The sequence below is a fragment of the Rattus norvegicus genome, chromosome 3 (assembly GCF_036323735.1).
Source record: "Rattus norvegicus strain BN/NHsdMcwi chromosome 3, GRCr8, whole genome shotgun sequence".
Classification (NCBI taxonomy): Eukaryota; Metazoa; Chordata; class Mammalia; order Rodentia; family Muridae; genus Rattus; species Rattus norvegicus.
In genome coordinates this window covers 165,285,466-165,308,122 of record NC_086021.1, presented here as the reverse complement: position 1 = coordinate 165,308,122, position 22,657 = coordinate 165,285,466, and the positions used below count along the sequence as shown (strand labels likewise).

The 22,657-nt window shown below is 46.5% G+C and overlaps 1 protein-coding gene and 1 non-coding gene across 7 annotated transcripts in view; one reads left to right on the top strand and one right to left on the bottom strand.

The window, feature by feature from the left end:
* Nucleotides 1–22,657, bottom strand: part of Cnbd2 (cyclic nucleotide binding domain containing 2) — a 78,426-nt gene that overhangs the window by 49,460 nt on the left and 6,309 nt on the right. For 4 of the 6 annotated variants that reach the window (XM_063283375.1, NM_001304368.1, XM_039104613.2 and 1 more), the window contains exons 2-6: nucleotides 22,568–22,621; nucleotides 16,921–16,977; nucleotides 7,991–8,128; nucleotides 3,835–3,888; nucleotides 2,332–2,495 (exon numbers count right to left, since the gene is read on the bottom strand). In XM_063283375.1, coding sequence (XP_063139445.1) covers nucleotides 2,332–2,495; nucleotides 3,835–3,888; nucleotides 7,991–8,095 — 323 coding nt within the window. In that variant the 5' untranslated portion in view covers nucleotides 8,096–8,128; nucleotides 16,921–16,977; nucleotides 22,568–22,621. Of the gene's footprint in view, nucleotides 1–2,331; nucleotides 2,496–3,834; nucleotides 3,889–7,843; nucleotides 8,129–15,117; nucleotides 15,236–16,920; nucleotides 16,978–22,567; nucleotides 22,622–22,657 lie in introns of those variants that run through there. The other 2 variants (XM_063283374.1, XM_008762320.4) reach the window with 2 other exon arrangements.
* Nucleotides 18,589–18,727, top strand: LOC120102024 (small nucleolar RNA SNORA48). Its single transcript, XR_005503066.1, has one exon. It is a non-coding gene; the product is annotated as a small nucleolar RNA SNORA48 (small nucleolar RNA).

Genomic DNA, 22,657 nt, shown 5'->3' with positions numbered 1-22,657 from the left:
AATACCCAGGTTTGTTATAAGAACCCATGTGGTGGAAGAAGAGAACTGATTCCCTCAGGGTTGTCCCCTGACCTCCATGGAGATACTGCACATGCCCCTCCCAAATTAAAGATGGGGGAAGCATCATCCCTCTAGTAGCACTGTATGCCACACAGGACACACGTACCCAAACCTAGTGCTAATAGGATTCTTTAATGAATCCAGACGCAGCTAATATAATGGATGGAATTAAAGGAAGGAAGAAAAAAAAATGTCAAGGTTGATCCGTGAGATACTCTTTCCCTCCAGAGTCAGGCTGAAGGTGGCCTTTAGGAGATAGGGCGACTGGTTTAGCACTACAGGGAGGGAGACTGGCCCTGGGGGCATGGGTCTGGCATCTCAGCTGAGAGGCTAAGGCAAGAAGATCCCCAGTTTGGGGCTTGCCTGGGCTACAGGGTGAGTTTGAGGTTATCCAGGACAACTTAGTAAGACCTTGTCTCAAAACAACAACAACCACAAAATGTGAAAAGGGGCTGTGGCTGCTCCAGAGACATTGCGAGTCCCAGTACTAGAAGACAGACCCGGAACAGACATGGTCCTGTCACACTGGCCCACAAGCTCTAGCTGTGACTGCCTTTTCAGATGAGCATCAAGGCCTTCCCTGGGGCTGGGTTTTCTTTCTAGCTGAAGACCTCTGTCTAAAATGCTAATTCCTGGTCCCAGGGGTAACTAAAAATTAGCAGGGGGCTTTAAGGATCATCTCTTTGCCCAATCTGCCCCCTAATCTCTCTATCTGGAACACAGTCAGCATTTGGCATTATTTCACTAATGAAAATTCCAAGGCCCAAAAGGTTAAGTGGCCAGCTCAGAGTCACACTGGGACAGAAGTAGCATTAACCGCTTGCTCCATGATTCCCTCCCTCATGGTCTGAGACCCTGTAGACGCCATGCTGCCAGCTTCCCTTTCTTTCTCTCTTTATTCTGTCTCTTTGCCTCTCTCATTCTTGTTCTTTTAATGTGGAATCTTTACAGAAAAGAGTAAACTGCTCTTCTCCCCTGGAAGCGAGTGAAGGAAATAGTCCTCCCTGCTGGGATGTCCTGGTCTACACGTCCATATTGCATTAGTGTGGATTTGTGTGGAGGCCAGAGGCTAACTCTCAGGAGCTGCCTCTCCTTCACTTTGTGGGTCCAAGGGATTGAGCTCAGTTGGTCACACCTAGAGCAAGCACTTTACACCCTAAGCCATCTAATACTGACTGCTCCAGAAGGCTCATGACCAAGCCATCTTGCCCAGGGAATAGCCAGCCTTGTCATAAGGGATCATGTGTCAGTCAGAAGGTGTCTAGATCTACAGATAGTAGTACGTGTGGCCTGTAAGATCACCAAAGCACAAACCTACAGTGATTTTATACCCTGGGTTTTCAAAACAGGTACCCTAACCTCAATCTCCTACGGTGCCCCCAGGAAGTCACTGAGATGGCCCCCCCAGGAAGTCACTGAGATGGCCTCCCAGGAAGTCACTGAGATGCCCCCCCAGGAAGTCACTGAGATGGCCTCCCAGGAAGTCACTGAGATGGCTCCTCAAGCCACAGTTCCATAAAGCCTCCATGGCTTCTTCAGTAAAAGATAGTTACATGATATCATATACTATGAGCTTTTTTTTTTTTCTTTTTTCTTTTTTTCCCCTGGAGCTGGGGACCGAACTCAGGGCCTTGTGCTTGCTAGGCAAGCGCTCTACCACTGAGCTAAATCCCCAAGCCTGCTATGAGCTCTTTAACAGACTGGTAAAGACTAACGTTTTAAATACATAAGATAAAACCCCAGCAGAATCAATATTTGGGAGTTGCAAGATGGTTCAGTGGGTAAAGGCACCTGTCGCCAAGTTCAATATCAGAAACACATGTGGCGGAAGGAAAATGACTCCTGTACATTGTCTCTGACATCCACACATAATATATACATACATACATACATACATACATACATACATACATACATACATACAAGCTAGGTTTATTTGCGCACGTCTTTAATCCCAGCATTCGGGAGGCAGAGGCAATCGGATTTCTGAGTTGAGAGCCTGGTCTACAGAGTGAATTCCATGACAACTATGGCTACACAGAGAAACACCTGAAAAATATGTGAACTGGGCTCTGATCCGATCTAGCCCAGTTCCCTGTGTGGTCATTTCAGATTCCAGGACTATAATCCGAGGACGCTCAGTAAGTGACTAAGCTGTGTTGCTACCCTGACCAGGGAGTTCTCAGGAGACCTGCCGTGTCTTTCCCCTCTAGGATCCTCCTGCCTCGTCTCACCCGAGTCTGGGAGCCAGGGGCTGTCCCCCTCACTGACCTTTCGAAGCGCATGACCTTGGCCAGGAGCAGCTGCAGATACTCTGTGTAGTTGCGGTAGCAATCTAGAACCTGAAGGATATTGCAGAGGTCTTGGATTTCCTCGTCTGTCCTCCAGGATGGCTTCTTCTGTGTGATAGAAATGGCCCTCGGAGGGAAGTGACCCTGGGAAGACATGGCCAGAGGATTCTAGCAGGCAACTCTCCATTATTGTTGCTTGTATGCTCTCCTGTTCTATGCACAGAAGTGGCTGACACGGACTAAGGGCTGTACGCCAACCATCAGAGTGCGAATCTTACAAACCCATCTCACAACATCTTCATCCAGCCCAAGAAACATTCCCATATGGATGAAGGAACTCAGAAAGTAGCCCTGGCACCTGCCAAAGCAGGGTATGGGGCTGTCTTGCTCCAGGACTTGATGGTCCCCAGCACAGGCACATGGCAACCAGGGGAGAGCTGCCCTTGTCCAGTCCGGCCCAACTCACTGGACTGCCACTGTCTACAGGCTGTGCCAGCCACTCTGAATATTCCTTCTGAAGCCCTCTTGCTTTTCTCAACTCCTGTGCACAAAACATCCCTCAGGTCTAGAATTCTCTGGCACTTAGACAGGTCCCTGGTTTTTCCTGGGTGAATCAGCCCTTCCATGTCTAGCATTAGGCATCAGCTGCTCTGAAAAACTGAAGAAACTCGGAATTCAGACTTCCCTCACTACGCTGCACTAATGAGGGGACATGAGAGATCGGGTTGTATCCTGGAGAGCCACTTAAGAGGACCCACACCTCCAAGGGGTAGGGTGGAGCAATGGAATGGACACAGTGTTGTTAGTACCAATGACAAAGTTCTATTCTCCCTCTTTCCTCAGAGCACAAATGGGTCAGACCAGGGTTGCGTCAGGTCTGAGAGAGTGAGAATGTGACTGATTCCTATAAATAGATAGGTCCCTTTAACTTTAAAATTGGATATTAATAAGAATTTAATATCCAGGATTTGGTGATTAGAAGAGAGGAAGGTAGTGACAGTGCTTGACTTGAACGACCGCACATATCACAGAGGCCAAAAGACCCATACAGATGGAAAGCCCTTCTCTTGTCAGAGCGGGGCTGCAGCTTAAAAGAACATCCAACATGGGAAGCAATGTGCCGGCATCCCTCAGAGAGTTCAGGGCCAAACCACAATGCACCCACAGCCATGGCGTTTCCCACAACCCGGCTTTCTTCTCCTCTGGCTGGCCATCTGTATCTTCGCTTCTGTTTTCTGTTGTTTTCCTGTTAAGTCCAAGCCTAGAAACTCCCACATCGGCTCTTCTCAATGAAACAGTGGTAACAGTTGATATGCCAGGGCCAGGGGACAGGAGCACTGTGATTAGAACTGAGTGGCCGCTTCAGAGTGCCACTGGTTGCTCGCAGAACCTGAACTAAAACCAGCTACGTCCGGTGCTGAAGCCAACTGAAGAGCAGACCCACCCTGACCCACAGCACAGGGAAAGATGGCGTTCCACACACCTCCTCTGCGGCAAAGTCCTGGGTGTCAAACGAGATGCGGCCTTGCTTCTTTTTCTGAAAGAAAGGACACAGAGAAAGGAGAGTCAGCGAAAGTGCCCCTGGAGTTCTACATCGGAAGCCCTTCTATCTACCCAGGCCACACTGGTGAATGGGAAGCCTCGGCAGACCTCCAACCGGATGTTTCGTTATCGCCTAGGCTCAAAACCCCCCAGACTGTGCCCTACGCCAGCATCAACCACAAACTGTGAAGGCCGAGGGGCATGGTAGTGAGAAGGAAACTGCAGCAGGGAAAAAAGAATAAGGGAGAAAAGGAAGAGGAGAAAGAAGTGGACAAACCAGATAGCACGGAAGTGGGGAAAGGAGGGGGCAGGTGAGGCAAGCTTTGTTAAGTTTCTATAGCAAGTCAAACATGGCACGTCTTCGTTCTGTCGCTCTACTCTGTCAATAGAACAAAATGGGTTTTATCAAGTCACGTACAATGGTCGGCTGGCCCAGTCATGTCCACTGGAAGCAGCAAGAGTCACAAAGCCAACACAGCTGTTTGACACAGTTCCAGGAGAGCTGGGCCAGACGCTGCAACCGCTGTCCTTCTGTCGCTCACGTTTGGCTTTTGGTCTCTGCATTATGATTCACTTTATGTCTTTTCCCAAGAAAATTGTGTCCGAGTCTTTCTAGGAAAAGTCTTAAACTTACTTAAACTTCTGCTTCTAACTTTATCTGGCCCTAATGAGAGGACATGAGACATCAGGTTGTATCAAGTCTTTATGCCCTGGAGATCATTAGGCAGAGACAACACTAGTAAGCTGGGAACTCCTAAATGAGACCATTACTCCAGAAATAATCTTGTCTGCCCCGAAACAAAAACAGTATAATTGGTGCAGGGTAAACAGAAACAACTGAGACTAGGTTACAGATTCCAGGTCCCCTTTTATAATACTCAGAGTTCCCTGCATATGTAGTTTAAAGACAGGGCATCATACAGGGTACATCCCTGGCAGAAAAGAACTCGGGAAACAAAATAGGGTCACTAAAATAAACTTCTACTTTATAGCACAGATGACGAACAGCAAAAGAAATCGGGTATTAATACTTGCTATTCATAAAAAGACCCGTCCAGATAGTTTCTGTTTGTCTGGAGTACTTTAAAACTCAAATTCTGCCAGCCTAGAAGCCAGGCTGTCATATAATCAATGTGTCTGCTTTGGAGGAGATACTCTTTACATAAAAATGTAAATCTGATAATAAAAATAAAATCTGTTCTCCTTGTATTTTCTAATTGTGACTCAACTGTAACCCTGGAGAGGCAATGAAAACTCAAACACTAAAACAGATAATCATTGGTCTGTCTTTATCCCATGAAAGCTCTCATAAAGAAGGGCCTGATTGCTAGTCAGTCAGAGCTGCAAGATGTTCCTGACCACTGCCTGGTTCACTCCTCTGCAGGCCACCCTGTCAGCACCTTGCCAGAGAAGCCCTCCTCACCCCCACATCCCAGCAGCCAGCCACATAGAAAGTGGCCAAGCCAGTGCGTGGCCAGGGTGCTGGTCTCTGGCCAGATACCTGATGCCTCGCCCGCTGTGACGTGCTGTCTTTTCCACCTCCTGAAAACAGCTGTGACTACTCACCAGAGACCCTCAAGATTGGGCCTGTGGGGGTCCCTCAGAGAAAGGGGGGGCAAGCACAGAGAGGATCTTTAGACCCTCACAGCTCTCAGCTCCCCACCTGTACCTCACTGCCAACTGAAAGCCTTCTCTTCCACCTGCACATGGTCTCCAGGGTACCAGAGCAGAGAGACTGTGGAGGGGGCTCCATCTACCTGGCTATGAGGGAGTTGCCATCCATGCTGGGGTGGGGCTTTCCAATGGGGCAGCTGTTGAGGGGTATATACCTATGCTCCCATATGGCCCCTCACTTGTGCCTCTGTAAGTAAGCACAATAAACTCAATGGTTCTCCAAGCTACCCTTCCTTGAATGGAATCAGTACTTTGCTCCGTTGTTGGTGTCCTATCTGGAGTGGGTGGACATTGGTTGGGATCCTCCCGGGAAAAATTTACACAACAATGCCTTCACCTCATCACCTTCTCATTTCTCGATTCAAGTGGTGCTCCTCAGGGAAGCTCACAATGGGAGAGAGAGGTGCTCGGAAATACAGATTCTCATAGTCCATGAAAAACTAGCCTCCACCTGGCCCCCAAGTTCCAGCTCCGCTCTCCAGTTGACAGCCACATGACCCCCTATTGCCATTGCAAAGTTTCTTCTTTACTGGAGGCCACTCTGACTGGGCACTGTGGTGAGGTTTGACTTCACACTCCCCTGATGTCATCCCTCCCTCTGGATCATGTGTTCCCCATTGCCTATGTATAAGCCCCTGTGAGACAGGGCATCCTTCCTGAAAACAAAGCCAAGCATCATAGACTACAGTTCTGGCCTATCTCTCCCACATCCCATTGGGCCAGTTGAAGACCTGTGGGCTTTGAGCAGTGCTATCAGAGCATGAATGCTTTGGGATGTCTCTAGGATAGGAGAGTCCTGCCTCTCCAGCCATTACATTGGTCCTACCTCCTGCTAAAGCTTAATTTACTAACTAGATAACTGTCTCGAAAAGAAGGGGAGTGGAAGTCCACCTTCCTATCTCCCTCTTTCCCTCTCTTCAGCCTCTGTCCTGTAGAACTCGTTCTGGGAAAGTTCTTGGAACAAGATGTTAGCTGCAGAAGGCAGAGGGTTGGGTCTAATCACTCATGGCCCAAGAGGAAAATGGTTATGGCTGGTCTGCATACTGAGCTGGGAACAGACTAGCAGAATGGGGAGCACAGCAGTTGGGATGAGAATGCTCCCAGGAGACTCACATATTTGAATACTTGGTCCCCAGTTGGTGGACTGTTTGGGAAGGGTTAGGAGGTGTGGCCTTGTTGGAGGGGATGTGTCCCTGGGGGCAGGCTTTGAAGTTTCAGAAAGACTCCTGAGATTTCCAGGGCTCTATCTCAGCTTCCTGCTTGAGGATCAGAGATGAGCTCTGGGCTCCTGCTCCAGCACTAGGCCTGCCTGTCTGATGCAACGCTCTCTGCCATGATGGTTATACGGTCTAACTTAAGCCGCAGATAAATCCTCGGTCAGTTGCCTTGATCATTGTATCTTTTTTTTTTTTTTTTTGGTTCTTTTTTTCGGAGCTGGGGACCGAACCCAGGGCCTTGCGCTTCCTAGGTAAGCGCTCTACCACTGAGCTAAATCCCCAGCCCCGATCATTGTATCTTATCACAGCGATACAAACGCGAGACAGTGGACAACCAATCGCCATCTCTAAGACAAAAGGGGCTTGTGATTTACTGTTGAGATGAGGTATTTTAGGCTGAGACCTTCTTTACCTTGAAAATAGGGTCCTCACAGCAAACAGGGCCCTGGAAATGTCCCCTTTCTTTAGTGAAGATAGAAAATGGCGAGTACGCTTGCCTACCAAGCGCAAGGCCCTGGGTTTGGTCCCCAGCTCCGAAAAAAAGAAAAAAAAAAAAAAAAAAGAAAGAAAAGAAAAAGAAAATGGCGAGTACACACAACTTAAACACTCAAAAAAAAAAAAAAAAATCCTGGTTCTGTTGTGGCCCCTGACTCCTTCAGGCTGCTGTGATTACAGTTAGAAAGTGTACCACGCCTCTCTCACTGCTGGAGTTTCGGTTCACGTGGACAGACATGTATAAGCAGAACACCTCTGGCCAATGCTTCCTGGAGGAGGAGGAGGAGGAGGAAGAGGAGGAGGAAGAGGAGGGGATGGGTAGTGGGGGGAGGAAGAGGAAGAAAAGGAAGAGGAGGAGGAAGAGCAGCAGCAAACTCTGGCAGGAGAATCTGGACAGGAGGCCCCGTTTCCTCCCCTACTCTCTATCTGCCCTAAATTCAGAGCTGCCACCATTCTGCACCAGAGACCTGCCCCAGCCAGCACTCCCATGACAGGCCATGAAAGGCTGTCTAATTCAGGGTTCATTCTTAGGCAGCCTACTTGCTTGATGAGGTCCCCTCTTACCCAATGTGAGGCGGGGATGAACAAAACACGTAGATTTCGAACACCTGCTTTCCCTTGGTTTTTTCCCCACAGTTGGCTTTGAGTGAGGGCTGGGAGATGTGCTGTACCGGTTAAATCCCAGCACCCTTTCTTAGCTGGGCGACTTACATCCCAGAAGGAGAAGGTAGGATGCTTCTTTTGAGCAGGCTCAATGATCTGATATTCCCGGAATCCCCTGAGGCCTTGACGGAACATCTTACACACCCGACTCATCAAGATGATGGCCACAGTGAGCTGGTACAGTCCCTGGAAGCAGAGTGAACCGGGTCAGTGGAAGCCATCTGCCCTCGGGGCTGAAATGCAGTGTGTTAGAACAGTGCTTACACAGTCACAAGTCTTGTTTTAGGGGGAGGTCTGGGATCCTGGAGGGCTGTGGTGCTGGTTTGGAGGTACTGGGGGTGGAACATAGTACCTTGAGCATGCTAGACAGGGCTCAGCTACAACGCCACTCTCTCAAGGGGTTTGAAAACCAGTTGAAATTTTGTTAGTAGGTTTAAACCAGCCTGGGCTAGTACAGATGACATTTGGGGCATTCTCCCCACTGGGAGCCAATTGATAAACATTTGCCAGTGCACTGAGCTTTTTAACTTTTGTGGAAAAATAAAGAACATAAGTAACTCTGTGTGTGTGCGCGAGTGTGCGTGCCTGGATGAGAGTGTGTGAATGAATGGCCGGGGGAAGCAGAGACGGACAAGGCCATGGATTCTCTAGGCTGAGTGTCTCTCCAGGCTTTCAAAAGGAAGGCACTGACAGCCATTCTCCGCCCCCCCCCCCCCCCCCCCGGAGCTGGGGACCGAACCCAGGGCCTTGTGCTTCCTAGGCAAGCGCTCTACCACTGAGCTAAATCCCCAACCCACTGACAGCCATTCTTATTTTAATTGTTTATCTATTGGTGTGGTGACTGCCCACTCATTTACTGATTACATTTATGGTCTTCCGTATGCTAGTAAGGACTCCACCACAGAGCTCTGTTCCCAACTTCTAACGCCATAATGTTAGTTCAAGAAGACTTGTGCTGTAATGAAGGCTAATACAGCTGCATAATTTTAAGCCATTAAATAATAGTGATTTGGGGGCTGTCAAGATGGCAGCTCAGGGGCTGGGGATTTAGCTCAGTGGTAGAGTGCTTACCTAGGAAGCGCAAGGCCCTGGGTTCGGTCCCCAGCTCCGAAAAAAAGGAAAAAAAAAAAAGGCAGCTCAGTGGGGCTGGGGATTTAGCTCAGTGGTAGAGCGCTTGCCTCGAAAGCACAAGGCCCTGGGTTTGGTCCCCAGCTCCGAAAAAAAAGGAAAAAAAAAAAATGGCAGCTCAGTGACTAAAGACACTTGATGACAAACTCAAAGATTTAAACTTAACACCCGGAACCTACAGGGTGAAAGGAGACTTATCCTCTGAGCTCCACATGGGCAACAAGTCATGCATGTGTAGGAGCATATACACACAAATAAATATGAGATGCCTCTAAATGTTAAATGGTGGTGCTGTGTTACATCAACGATAGGACGCTAATACCTAATCTGAGCCACCTGTCATTTCTCTGGGGATGTGGAACTGGACTGAGGGCAAACACGCCATCCATCCCAGACTGAATTTGGGAGTCAGGACGGACATCATCTACTAGCCAAGCAGATACGTATGTAGGACAGTGAAGAAGTCCAGACTTTAACAATCTAAAAGTCAAGTAAGACCTTCATGTCTTCACGAAGTCAATCTTTCGAGGAAAAAGGAATGGGGATGTTTTAGGATTGTAAAATTTAGAAGAAAAATTCAAGGGACGTTGAGTGAGCCTTCGAGTCCATGACGGCAAACTACAAAGGCCTGGAGAGACACTCAGTAAAGGCTGAGACACACACAGGCCTGAGGAATAACCTCTAGGAACCATATAAAAAGGCAGATGTGCTGGCACACGCTGGTCAGACCAGCAAAGAGGAGGGCAGATAGGCAGATCCTGGGCCTCACTGGTCAGCCAACTTGGCACATTCCAGGCCAGTGAAAGTCCGTGTCACACACACAGACACACAGACACACAGATACACACACACACACACACACACACACACACACACACACCCCAAAGTGAATACTGCTTCAGGAACAATACCTTCAGTTGACCTATGACCTCTGCACACATGTACACACAAATGCACCCACTCCAACATATTTTTTTTTAAAGAATGGGTCTCATTGTATAGACCCAACTATCCTAGAACTTGCTATGTAGATCAGGCTGGCCTCAGACTTACAGAGACCTATCTCACTCTACCTCCCAAATGCTAGGATTAAAGGCACACAATACCACACCTAGCCTGTACAACATACTTTAAAGTTTTTATTTATTTTATATGTGTGGGTGTTTTTCCTGAATGTTGTGTATGTGTCTGGTGCCTATAGAAGCCAGAAGATGCTATAGGACTGGAATTACAGATGGTTGTGAGCTCTCCTGTAGGTGCTTGGAATCTTTAGAAGAGTAGTCAGTGCTCTTAGCCACTGAGGAACCTTTCCACTCCCACTCACCCCGTGCCACATACACACTTGAAAGGTAAACAAAGGAGGGTCAGGAGTTCAAGGTCATGTTCTACCTCACAGGGAGTTCCAGGCCAGCCTATCTCAAAAATAAAAATAAAAAGTAATAATAATCATAAGAAGATATTTTAAGAGGCAAATAAAGCCTTATTTATAGTGTACATGATTTTAATGAATTTAGCATTTTCTTCCTTTATGTTTTTTTCTAAGCAGGGTTTCATGTAGCCCAGGCTGGACCTTGAACTTTGAATCCTCCTATCTCTACCTCCTGAGTGCTTGGATTACAGGTGTGTGCCACCAGTCCTAGTTTATGGTGCTCTAGGGATCTAACCCAGGGTCTCCTGCACACTAGACAAGTGCCCTATCCACTGAGTACACCTTAGCATGTTTTCACTACTATGAGGACACTCTGGTTACACAGATTGATAGGTTGATTGGGTTTTTTTCCAGACAGAACTTCTCTGTGTAGCCCTGGCTGCCCTGGAACTTGCTCTATATAGGCTGGTTTCGAACTCTGAATTTTGCCTGCCTCTACCTCCTGATTGTCAGGATTAAAGGTGTGCACCACTACCACACAGCTAACGTCTTTATCTTTATCTTTCATAAAAATCTGCAATCTGTCAGCTAGTCAGTTGGATCAGAAGGTAAAGTGTACTTGGCCAGAAAGCCTGGTGACCTGGATCCAATTCTAGGAACCCACAAAGGTTCAGGGAGGTGAAACTCCACAAAGTTGTCCTCTGACCCACTACACCACCACATGCCATGAGCCATTCTCCTTCCATATCATGTACATACACATACAGGTGCATATATGTACAATGGTAACTTCTTAATGTTTTGTTTTGGGATTCATTTTGTTTATATATTTATGTGCAGGGATATTTCGTCTGCACGTTCATCTGCAAACCAGAAGAGGGTGTAAGATCCCATGGGTCTACTGCTATATGATGGTTCTGAGCCACCATGTGAGAGCTGGGAACTGAACTCGGGACCTCTGTTAGAGTCCTAGTGTTTTGAACCATTGATCCATCTTTCCAGCCCTCTGTTTTATTTGTTTGTTCATTTATTTATTGAGACAAGGTCTCATTATGTAGACGAGGCTGGCCTTGAGCTCACAGAAATCTACCTGCCTCTGCCTCCTGGGTGCAAAAGGAAAAAAAAATTAAAGAAAAAAAATGCTTTAAAAAGTCAATGTTCGAGCTAGAGAGATGATTCTGCAGTTAAGAGCATTGACTGCTCTTCCAGAGGATCCGAGGTCAAGTCCCAGCACCCACATGGCAGCTCATGCCTGTTTGTAACTCCAGTTCCAGTGGCTCTGACTCTCTCACAGAGACATGAAAGCAAAATACCAATGTACGTAAAAAGTTTTAAAATCTAAACAAAAAAAAAGGCAATAGGATTCTTTTTCTAAATATGCAATTTGCTTTCAAATTAATTTAGTCAACACAGGAGCTTGGGTATGTCTCAGTGTTTGAAGCCTGAGTCCTAGATTCACTGCCCAAGAAATAATCATTTCACGTATCTATGTGTTTTCTTGAATAACCTGTTTATATTCTGTTCGTTTTGTTATGAACTATTCATATTTTTAAATAATTACGGAGGTTAAAAAGTCTCAGCGGTGGTGCATGCCACCTCCTGCACTCAGGAGGCAGGCGACTGAGTTCAAGGTTAGCCTGGTCTACAGAGTGAGTTCCAGAACAGCCAAGGCTACACAGAGAAACCTGTCTCAAAAAAAAAAAAAAAACTAAAAAGCAGGGAGAGGAAGGAAGGGAGGGAGGGAACGAGGGAAGAGAAGGAAAGAGGGAGGGAGAGAGGAAGAAAGATGTGTTGGCCTTTCTGGGAAGCCCAGAAACCACACAGCTGAGAGGAGAAGGCATCCCAACGAAAGGGGATCCTGAGGCAGGAGAGCTCCCCACACAGCGCTGAGAGGAAGTCTCTGCAGCTTCCGGGAGGGTATCCGTGGCCGAGCTGGGGAGTTCAGGAGCCTCAGCCTCTCTCTTTCTCTTCACTTCTCATCATTGTTTCTCAACTTCTGGGAGAGTCACACCAGGCAGCAAATCTTGTGAGAGGTTTATTGGAGGGTCCAGGGTGAGGAAGGAGCAATCCAGGAACAACTGGCTATGCTCCTGGGAGGCAGCAGACAACAGGGAATTGGACAGCACGCAGTACTTATATATAGGGTTTATGGGGGTAGGGGGGTGGGGGTGGATCTTTCTCAATAACCTGGGGAAGGGTCTGTTGAGGGGCTAGAGATGGCCTTTGTGGCAGTTACAGAGGCTGAAATTGCTGTTCTGACAGGGAGGCCTGGGGAAGGGGCCTGGCTGCTGGAGCTCCTCCAGAGGTGGTCTGGCCACCTCTCTGCCTTGAGGGTTTACAAAGTTTACAAAGGAGTCCAAGGCAGGGGAAGCTTCCTGCCCCATGTGCACACTGTCTGCTAGTCATGTGACCATTACATGTAAGGCAGTTTGTTGCACTGTTTTTCTCCTCTGTAAAGAGCAGTGACATTAGCACCTATGTGGGTGTCCCCCTGAGGGTAGGTGAAAAAGGAAGTTTTACTATCCTTTGCTGTTCTACCGTTTTTGTTTTTTTTTTTTTCTTCCTCTCCCTTCCAGAAAGAATGGGTAAGAACGTCATCTCAGAGCTCACCCAGGGGTGGAAGGCTATAGAGCAGGGATCATAATTCAGTTCTGAGCAACTCTGGATCTTCTTTCTGTCAAGTGGTGAATCTGAGAGGTGCAGAGAGACTACCATTCCTCAAAAGCCTATCCTATGCCTACTGCTTCTTCAGTGCCTGCTCTCTCAAATCTTCTCCCAGCCTGAGGCCTGACTCACTTCTGCCATGTGGACCTGCCAGTTATGACACATCCTATTTCTCCTCATGGTTCCAAAATTGGCAAATGGCACAAGTGGGCCTTTTGCCTTTCATGGGGGAGGACCATCTTCCCCTATCAATCAGAATGGAAACAAACAGCTTCCTTCAGTGGGAAGCTTCTTATTCCTCACACCCCGCCAACAGCTGCCGGAAGCCTGGTTCCAAGAAAACCTTATTCTGAGAAGTTATTGATTGTACAAGCAAACATGCTGGAGGGAAGGGAAGGCAATGGTACAATATGAGAATCTTTAATATTTAATGAACTGTCATGGGCACTGTGCTTGCAACCCATGAGGGGCCTTAGTTTCAACCCTCCGTATAAAGACACTTGGGGCTCAGAGTGTCTAAATGACTGCCAGAGTCATTGAACGGTCTTAAAGTAAAAGGCATCCAGTTATAGATTAGGACATTCAACACTTCAGGCCAGGGTTACTCTGAGACTTGAGACACTAGTGAGTGGGCCATGGCTTTGTGCCAGAAGTCACATCAAATCAGTACAAATCAGAATCCTTCGATCGACTGCAAGAAAATGCCGAAAGCTGGTAAAGTCAATGAGTCTGTGTCCTAAAAGCAGAGAAGAAAATGACAGCAGTTACAGTTCGATGCTGTCCTAGGGAGCTGCACTCCCCATGACAATGGCTATTACCCCAATTTGTTTTTGTATCAAGATCCTCAGTTAAAAAAAAAAACTGGGATTGCAAGTACCACAGGATACACCTTTCTTTCTAGGTGTTTCTGCAGCCAACCCCCAACCACTAGAGAGATAGAGTACTGGATATAGCAAAGACAGCCAGAATAGAGGCGTGGACTGGAGAGCTAGAGGTGTGCCCTGGGCGAGCATCTGCTCAGACGGCATCTAAAGGAGCCATAGTAGACCTTATGTATACTATACACACACACACACACACACACACACACACACACACACACACACACTCGCACACACCATGTTCCAAACAAATGCACAGAAAACTAAGAAATCATTAGAAAAGGTCTGTGGACTTATATGCTTGTTTCCTGGGTTTACTACTGGACTATATCATATTATACAAGCTATTACTATTGGGGAAAACTAGGTGGGAATCCCAGATCTCTTTTCTTTGTACTACTCTTACACCCTCTGAGCCTATAACAGCTTCATCTGCAGGAGTTCCAGTGGGACTGGAGCCGTGACTCAGCAGATAACAACACTTGCTGCTGTTGCTCTTGGGGACCTGGCTTTGGTTCCCAGCACCCACACGGCAGCTCACAACTTGTAACTCCAGTTTCAGGAGATACCACACCCTCTTTTGGCCTCTGTTGGCCTTTGCACGTACAAGGTACATATATACTCATACAGGCTTGCACACATACACAGAAATACAAAAAGAACAGTATGGTTAAAAAAGAAACATTACAAAATAATAATAAAAAAAAAAGCCAGAAGGATGCAAGAAACAAGAAAGATGTCAGGTGAGAGACACAAAATAGGAAAGAGAAAATAAATAGCAGAAAACAGACACTAATCATGAACAACCGAAAAGCTCAAAAGGCTTGGCCCGTTTTAAAACGAGATCAAGACGGCGTGGTGGCACATGCCTTTAATCCCAGCAACTCACTCACAGGGCAGCTGGATATCTGAGTTCAGGATCAGCCTGGTCTACAAAGCGAGTTCCAGGACAACTAAGGCTATTATACAGAGAAACCCTTTCTTAGGGGTGGGGGGAGGGAGAGGGAGAGAGCGCGAACACTAAAGACACAGCAGTCCACCGATGAGGTAAATGAAAGGGGTGGCTTTTGAGAAGCGAATCAAGTCACTTCAGAAACAACATACACAATCAAGTCACTTCAGAAACAACATACACGAGCCTTGTTGACGACAGAGGAGAAGGCTGCAAAGAGGAAGCTGGAGCTAGACATAAAGGAGGAAGGTAACAGGAGCTTGGCGTGGAGTGTAGGTGGCTCTGGATTCCACTCCCAGACAGATCTGCAAAAGAAAAAACACAGAAGGGGCCAAGAAATCCTGTAGTCAGTGATTATGGGAGTGAGAGAGAGAAGAGGGAGATATAAGAATATGTATTGTTTTTTTTTTTTTTTTAATGTGGCATTCGGATGAAGCCAAGAGCTCATGAAGGGAGCTCAGTCAAGTGCTTGCCCAACAAGCACAGAGACTTGAGCTTGATCCACCTACATAGGAAGTCAGGTATGGTGACACATGACAGCAGTCCCAGCAGTCCCGGGCACAGACAGTGGACCCTCGGGGTCTGCGGTCAGGCAACCTAGCCTAGCCTACACAGTGAGCTCCAGGCAAATAAAAGAACTTGACTCAAGAAACAAGATGGGTGACTGGAGAGACAGCTCAGTGATTAAGAGCACTGACTGCTCGTCCAGAGAACCTGGGCTTATTTCCCATAAAGCCCCAACATGGTGGCTGACAACCGTCTACAAATCCAGTTCCAGGAGATCTTATGCCCTCTTCTGGCCTCTGCATGGTACACTGAAGTATACTTAGGCACAACAAACAGTAACAAGAGGGATGGCTCCTGAGGGATGACACCCAGGGTTAACCTTGGATTGCTACATGTACCTACAGATGCATGTGTACACACACACACACACACACACACACACACACACACACACACACACACACGGTTGGGTGTTATAGCTGAGTGATGAGACATTTGCCTAAGATACACAAGCTGCAGGTTCCATCTCCAGCACTTAGGAGGGGAGAAAAGCAGAAAATGGAATCGCCTAGGGAGCTTTTTTAAAATTATGTATAGTGTGTTCTGCCCTGTCTTAGTTACTATTCCACAGTAATGAAAAGACACCGTGACCAAGGACACTTAATAATACATTTAATTAGGGGCTCATTTGCAGCTTCAAAGGGTTAGTCCATGCTCATCCCAGTGGAGACTGTGGTAGCCCGCAGTTAGGCATGGCGCTGGAGAAGCAGCACAGAGCTACGTCCTGATCCTCAGGCAGCAGCCAGAGAGGACAACACTAGGCCTGGCAGGGGCTTTTGAAACCTCAAAGCCTACCCCTAGTGACACACCTCCTCCAACAAGGCCATACTCTAATCCTTCCCAAACAGTTCTGTTAACTAGGGACCAGGCACTCAGACACATGAATTGATTGGGGGTCATTCTCATTTAAACCACCATAAGCCTGTCTATGTCAAGTATGTCTGTGTGAGCCTGGTGACAGAGGAGACTTGAAGACTGCATCACGTCCCCTGGAACTGGACTTTCAGGTGGTTGTGAAACACCATGTGGGTGTTGGGACTCAAACCTGGGTCCTCTGGAAGAGTATCTGGTGATCTTAACCATTGAGCCATCTCTCCTACCCCTCATAGGGGATTTGCTTTTTTCAAGACAGGGTCTCTCTGTGTAGCCATGGCTGTCCAGAAACTTACTCTGTGGACCAAGCTAACCTCAAACACCCAGAGATGGACCCACTGTGCAAAATGGTATGATTGATTCTCACAAAGTTAAATACAAAACTACTCTCTGACCCAGCAGCTTCACCTGAAGGTACATAAATCAACTGGAAATGGAAATTCAAACACCAATACCACAGCAATTTTACCCACGATAACCAAAGGGTGAAAACAACTAATACACTCATGACATGTGAATCAATTATTAGAACAGAACCACTTACTCTTTCTTTTCTAATGTCTGCCCAGCTATGTGTCTTCGGTGTCACTGACACCTTAATCTGCAAAATTCAGGAGAACAGAATGGTTGTAAATATATACATATGCATTTATATATTCATCTCATAAAACACAAATGAGGAATGTGATGGCTTAAATAGAAATGGTCCCCAGAGACTCATGTGTTTGGGCTGCTTGGCTCACGGGGAGTGGCACCATTAGGAGGGGTGGCCTTGTTGAAGGAATCGTGTCACTAGAGCATGGGCTTGGAGGTCTCAAAAGCTCAAGACACTTCACTCTTGCTGCCTGTGGATCCAGATGTAGAACGTCCTTCTCCAGAACCATGTCGGCCTGGGTGCTACCATGCTTCCCCCAGTGGTGATAATGGCTAAGCCTCTGAACCTGTATGCCAGCCCCAGTTAAATGTTTTCCTTCATAAGAGCTGCCATGTTCAAGGTGTCTCTTCACAGCAATAAAATCCTTACTTAGAAGGGAGTTACTGTTTAGGGGGCAGTTCCTTTAGATGAGGAAAAAAAGGAAGCTTAGGAGACAGCTAGACCACAGCTAGTGCCCCGTAGTGTGGCTGCACTGGATGCCACAGAATGGACACTTCATAACAGTTTCAGGGTACACCAGCACACACCTGTGATCCTGGCACTCAGGAGGCGAAGATGGTAAGCTCTGTAGTGTGAGGTCATTCTCCACTACAAAACAAGTTTGAGGCTAACCTGGGAAACATGGGACTCTTTCTCAAAAGAACCAATGACCAAAATGGTCAATTAGGTAGAGACAAGAGAATCTCAAGCTTGAGACCATCCTGGGCTACAGAGCCCCTATCGAAAAAAACAAAAAACAAAAAAACAAACCCAAAAAACAAGCAAACAAGCAAGCAAACAAACAATGCAGGCCAGACAACAGTGGCCCACACCTTTAATCCCAGCACCCAGGAAGCAGAGGCAGGAAGATCTCTAAGTTCGAGGTCAGCCTCATCTACAGAGTGAGATCTAGGACAGCTAAGTCTACACAGAGAAACCCTGTCTTAAAAAAAGAAAAAAAAAAAAAAAAAACAGGTCGAACTCCACTGCCCCTGTATGGGATATGAGTGTCGACCCCAGTGCACTGGTTCCTATCAGTAAACCTCATGTTTATTAGAGAGAGAAAAAAAAAAAAAGGGCTGGAGAGATGGCTCAGTGGTTAAGAGCACTGACTGCTCTTCCAGAGGTCCTGAGTTCAAATCCCAGCAACCACATGGTGGCTCACAACCACCTGTAATGAGATTTGATGCCCTCTTCTGGTGTGCCTGAAGACAGCGACAGTGTACTTATATATAATAAATAAATAAATCTAAAAAAACAAAAAAAAACCAAAACAAACATATAAACAAAACAGTGGCAAGAGTGATGGCACATCCCTATAGCCCAGCACTTAAATTGGGGAAGGAAGATTATGAGTTCAAGACCAGCATGACAAGTTTGAGGTTATCTTAGGCAAATGGCTAAAATGGTGACATTTATGCTATGTATCATTACAATTAAAAAAAAAACTAAACAAGAAAAACACTACCAGCATTAAAAATTGTACAATGGATTTGAACAAACATTTTGCCATACGAAAGAGGGGAATGGCCGGGCTGGAGAGATGGCTCTGGTTAAGAGCACTGACTGCTCTTGCAGAGGCCCTGGCACTGGGCAAACACCTGGTTGTTGTTGGTGTTCTCACGTCAGTCAGGGGCAGAGCAGACACAGGCCTTTGCTCATCCTAGCTTGATGCCTGGCTTGGTGGCCAAAGCTGTTTCATGCCTAGGGCACATAAAAAAAAGGGGGGGGGGAATGGCAAAAGGAAATATTTGCAATATCATTAGTTATTAGAAATTAAAGATAAGGGCTGGAGAGATGGCTCCATCAAGGGATTGATGCCTGCCTCTGTCCTCTGAGGATACCCGCACTCGTGTACACATGCCCAGTCTACACATATGCATAAAGATAATTTAAAATAATCAAAATAGGGGCTGGAGAGATAGCTTAAAAATTAACACAGGCTGCTCTCCAGAGCCCTGAGTTCAATTCCCAGAACCCATATGATGGTTTTCAAACATCAGTACCTCCAGTTTCAGGGGATCTGATGCCCTCTTCTGGCTTCCAGAGGTAAGCACACAGTGCACCAACAAACTTGCAGGTAAAATACCCATACTCAATAAATTTCTTCTTTTCTGAGACAAGAAAGAACTATTGATGTAGATCAGACTGGCCTCAAACATAGAGACCATCCTACCTCTGCCTTCAAGTGCAAAGATTAAAGGTGTGTGCACAACACCTGGGCCCATGAAAATTTGAAAAATATAATAATAATAATAATAATGATGATGATGATGATGATGATGATAATGATAATGATAACAATAACTACTTTAAAAAGCAAAAACTGCTTAGGAGCTCAGCTCTGGATGTGTATGCAATGGCCTAAGGGCAGTTAGATCCTGAGGGCTCTGATCCAAGTGAATCCTGAAGAATAAATTGACCCTTTGGAGCCATGACATCGTAGCATTATTAGATGGCAGAACTGTGGAAGGTGGGGTCTGAGAGGAAAAAGCAGGGGTTGTTGGGGAGGGGGCTATGTTTTGTCCTGGCCTCTTCCTGCTTCCTAGCCAGAAAGAACTAAAGAAGCCCATCCCACACCTACCCTCCTCTGTTCCTTCCGCCATGTGTTCCGCCCTAGCACCACAACCCAAAACAACTCTTTCCCTGCAGTTGTCCTTAATAGTTGGTCACAGTGATGCAAAAGCAATGATACTTTTGTGATTGAAAAGTAGTGATATACAATCAGACATTTAATTCCGTTGAGCTTAAGGGACTGTGGGATCATTGACTGCTCAAAGTCAGACAAGCCTAAACTAAACACCTGAAGAACGTCAAGCACTCCAAGATTATCACATTACTGTAACAGTTTCTTTTTTTTAAATATTTATTTTATTTATTATATATGAGTACACTGTAGCTGTCTTCAGATACACCAGATCTCTTTATAGATGGTTGTGAGCCACCATGTGGTTGCTGGGAATTGAACTCATGACCTCTGGAAGAGCAGTCAGGTGCTCTTAACCGCTGAGCCATCTCTCCAGCCCACTGTAACAGTTTCAAAAGGTTTCCATCCATCACAGTGGGGAAACCAAAGCAGAGCTGTGGCTGAGGCTGTCAGTCCTTGCAGTCAGAAGCAGAAGTGGGGGACAGGAACCCTAAACTGGCTCTGACCTTCAAAGGTCCGCCCCTAATCACTTCCATAAGCCAAACCTTCAGAGCAGCAAGCATCCAAGAATGGCCCCTGGGGGACTTCCAGGTTCAAACGATGACCAACAAGGCTACAACTGGGGAACTGTATTAGCATCATGCTGGTTGGTGGTGCACACTTCTAATCTCAGCACTAGGGGCTTGGGGATTTAGCTCAGCGGTAAAGCCCTGGCCTAGAGAGCGCAAGGCCCTGGGTTCGGTCCCCAGCTCCAAAAAAAAAGAAAAAAAAAAGACAAAATAATCTCAGCACTCAGGAGGTAGAGGCAGGCAGATCTCTGTAGGTTTGAGGCCAGCCTGATCTACAAAGTGAGTTCCAGGACACCTAGGGCTACACAGAGAAAGCCTGTCTTGATAAACCAAAAACCACAAAAGGAACTAACCAACAAACAAAGGAATACAATCTCTTGGGGCTGGAGAAATGGCTCCGGGATTAAGGGCACTAGATGCTCTTTCAGAGGATCTGGGTTCAATTCCTAGCACCAACATGGCAACTCACAACTGTTTGTAACTCTAGTTCTAAGGGCTCACCTCATACCAAAGCACATGGGATAAAACTAAATAAACTTTTAAAACACTGCTCAATTAAAAAAAAATACAACCTCTCTACCATTTTTACAACTTTCTAAGAATCTATATTTATTTCCAAATAAGAAGTGTTTTGTTGCTGCATCTTTTTGAGACAGGATCTCACTATGTAGCTCAGGTTGGCCTCAAACTCTCAATGCCGGTCCCTCAGCCGAGGGGATTATAGGTGAGTTATGGTACCCAGCAAGTTGAAAGAAAAAAAACAGAAGGAGGAGGAGAGGGAGGAGGAGGGGGGGAGGAGGAGGAGGAGGAGGAGGAGGAGGAGGAGGAGGAGGAGGAGGAAGAAAGAAAAGAAAAGAAAAGAAGAAGGAGAAGGAGAAGGAGAAGGAGAAGGAGAAGGAGAAGGAGAAGGAGAAGGAGAAGGAGAAGAAGAAGAAGAAGAAGAAGAAGAAGAAGAAGAAGAAGAAGAAGAAGAAGAAGAAGAAGAAGAAGAAGAAGAAGAAGAAGAAGAAGAAGAAGCCGCTGCTGCCGTCCCAGGTTTCCTTTCCACAGTCCCTAACATGCTATGTCTCTAGTTTCCTTCCTTTGCTGTGCTAAAACACTGACCCAAAAGCAACTGGGGCAGGAAAGGGTTAATTTGACTTACACTTCCAGGTCACAATCCATCAATAATGGAAATCAGGGCAGAAGCTCAAGGCAGGAACCATGGGGGAATACTGGCTCACTTTCTGGTTCTTGCTTAGCTGACTTTTCTTTAAGTTAGTATTTTTAATAATATGCATGTGTGTGTGTGTGTGTGTGTGTGTGTGTGTGTGTGTGTGTGTGTGTGTGTGTGTGTGTTCTTGCACATGCATATGAACCCATAAGTGAGTACAGGTGTCTACAGAGCTCAGAGGAGTTGGAGAACCCTGGAGGTGGAATTATATAGGGCTGTAAGTCACTTTATGTATTATGTAGGTGCTGGGACTTGAACTTAGGTCCTCTGGAAAAGTAGTTTTTGCTCTTAACTTAGAAGTCATCTCTCCAGTCCCTTGCTAACTTTCTTATACAGCCCAGAACCACCTGGCTGGGGAATGGGACCACCCATAGTGGGCTAGGTCTTCCTGCATGAATTAAAACCATCAGGACAACCCCTCATAGATGTGCCCACAGGCCAGCCTGACAAGACACTCAACTGAGACTTTTTCAGCTAATTGTAGGCTGCATTGTTGGTATTCTGTCTAAGCTCCATCCCCATAGGTACTTGGCAACAGCCAGGTATGCTCTGCCCCACAGAGTTGCCTGGCAACAGCCAGCCGTGCCTGACTATAAAGGGGGCTGCTTGCCTCCTCCCTCTTGCTCTCTCTTGCTCTTTGTTCTCTTCTCTTACCTGCTCTTCCCTATCTCTTCTCTCTCTATTCCCACCCCACCCCCCTTCTCTCCACATGCTCATGGCCTTTGACCCTCCCCTCGCCTACTCTTTTTCTCTCATTAAACCTCTCCACATGGAACCATGTTGGTTTGGTGTGCTCTGTCTGGATGCGGGCCGAGATTTAAACCCCAACATGCATTGGGCTGATAGTTCTAACTAGTACACTAATCCAAACGTGTGGAAAGCTCTAGAAAAGCCAGGGAATTATGTTCAAGTTCTGCCTTCTCAGGAATGGAATAGAACCCATGCTTGTTTTTCATTTCGTCAATATTTATATTTACTGAGATTGGGGACTTGTGTTGGAAGCTAAGAAATTAATGATTTATGATCCTTTCCTAAGAGCAGTATAAGTCTAATTATAATAAGAAGGGCTGATATGATGACAACGTTGGAATAGCATTTTAAAATTCCTCTCTTCACAGAGCTACTTACGATGGATTTGAGAGCCTTCCAACTTTGCACCTTTGGGGGGAGCAACTTTCCAATCTGCAAAATTCAGAAAAATAGAATTATATATACATA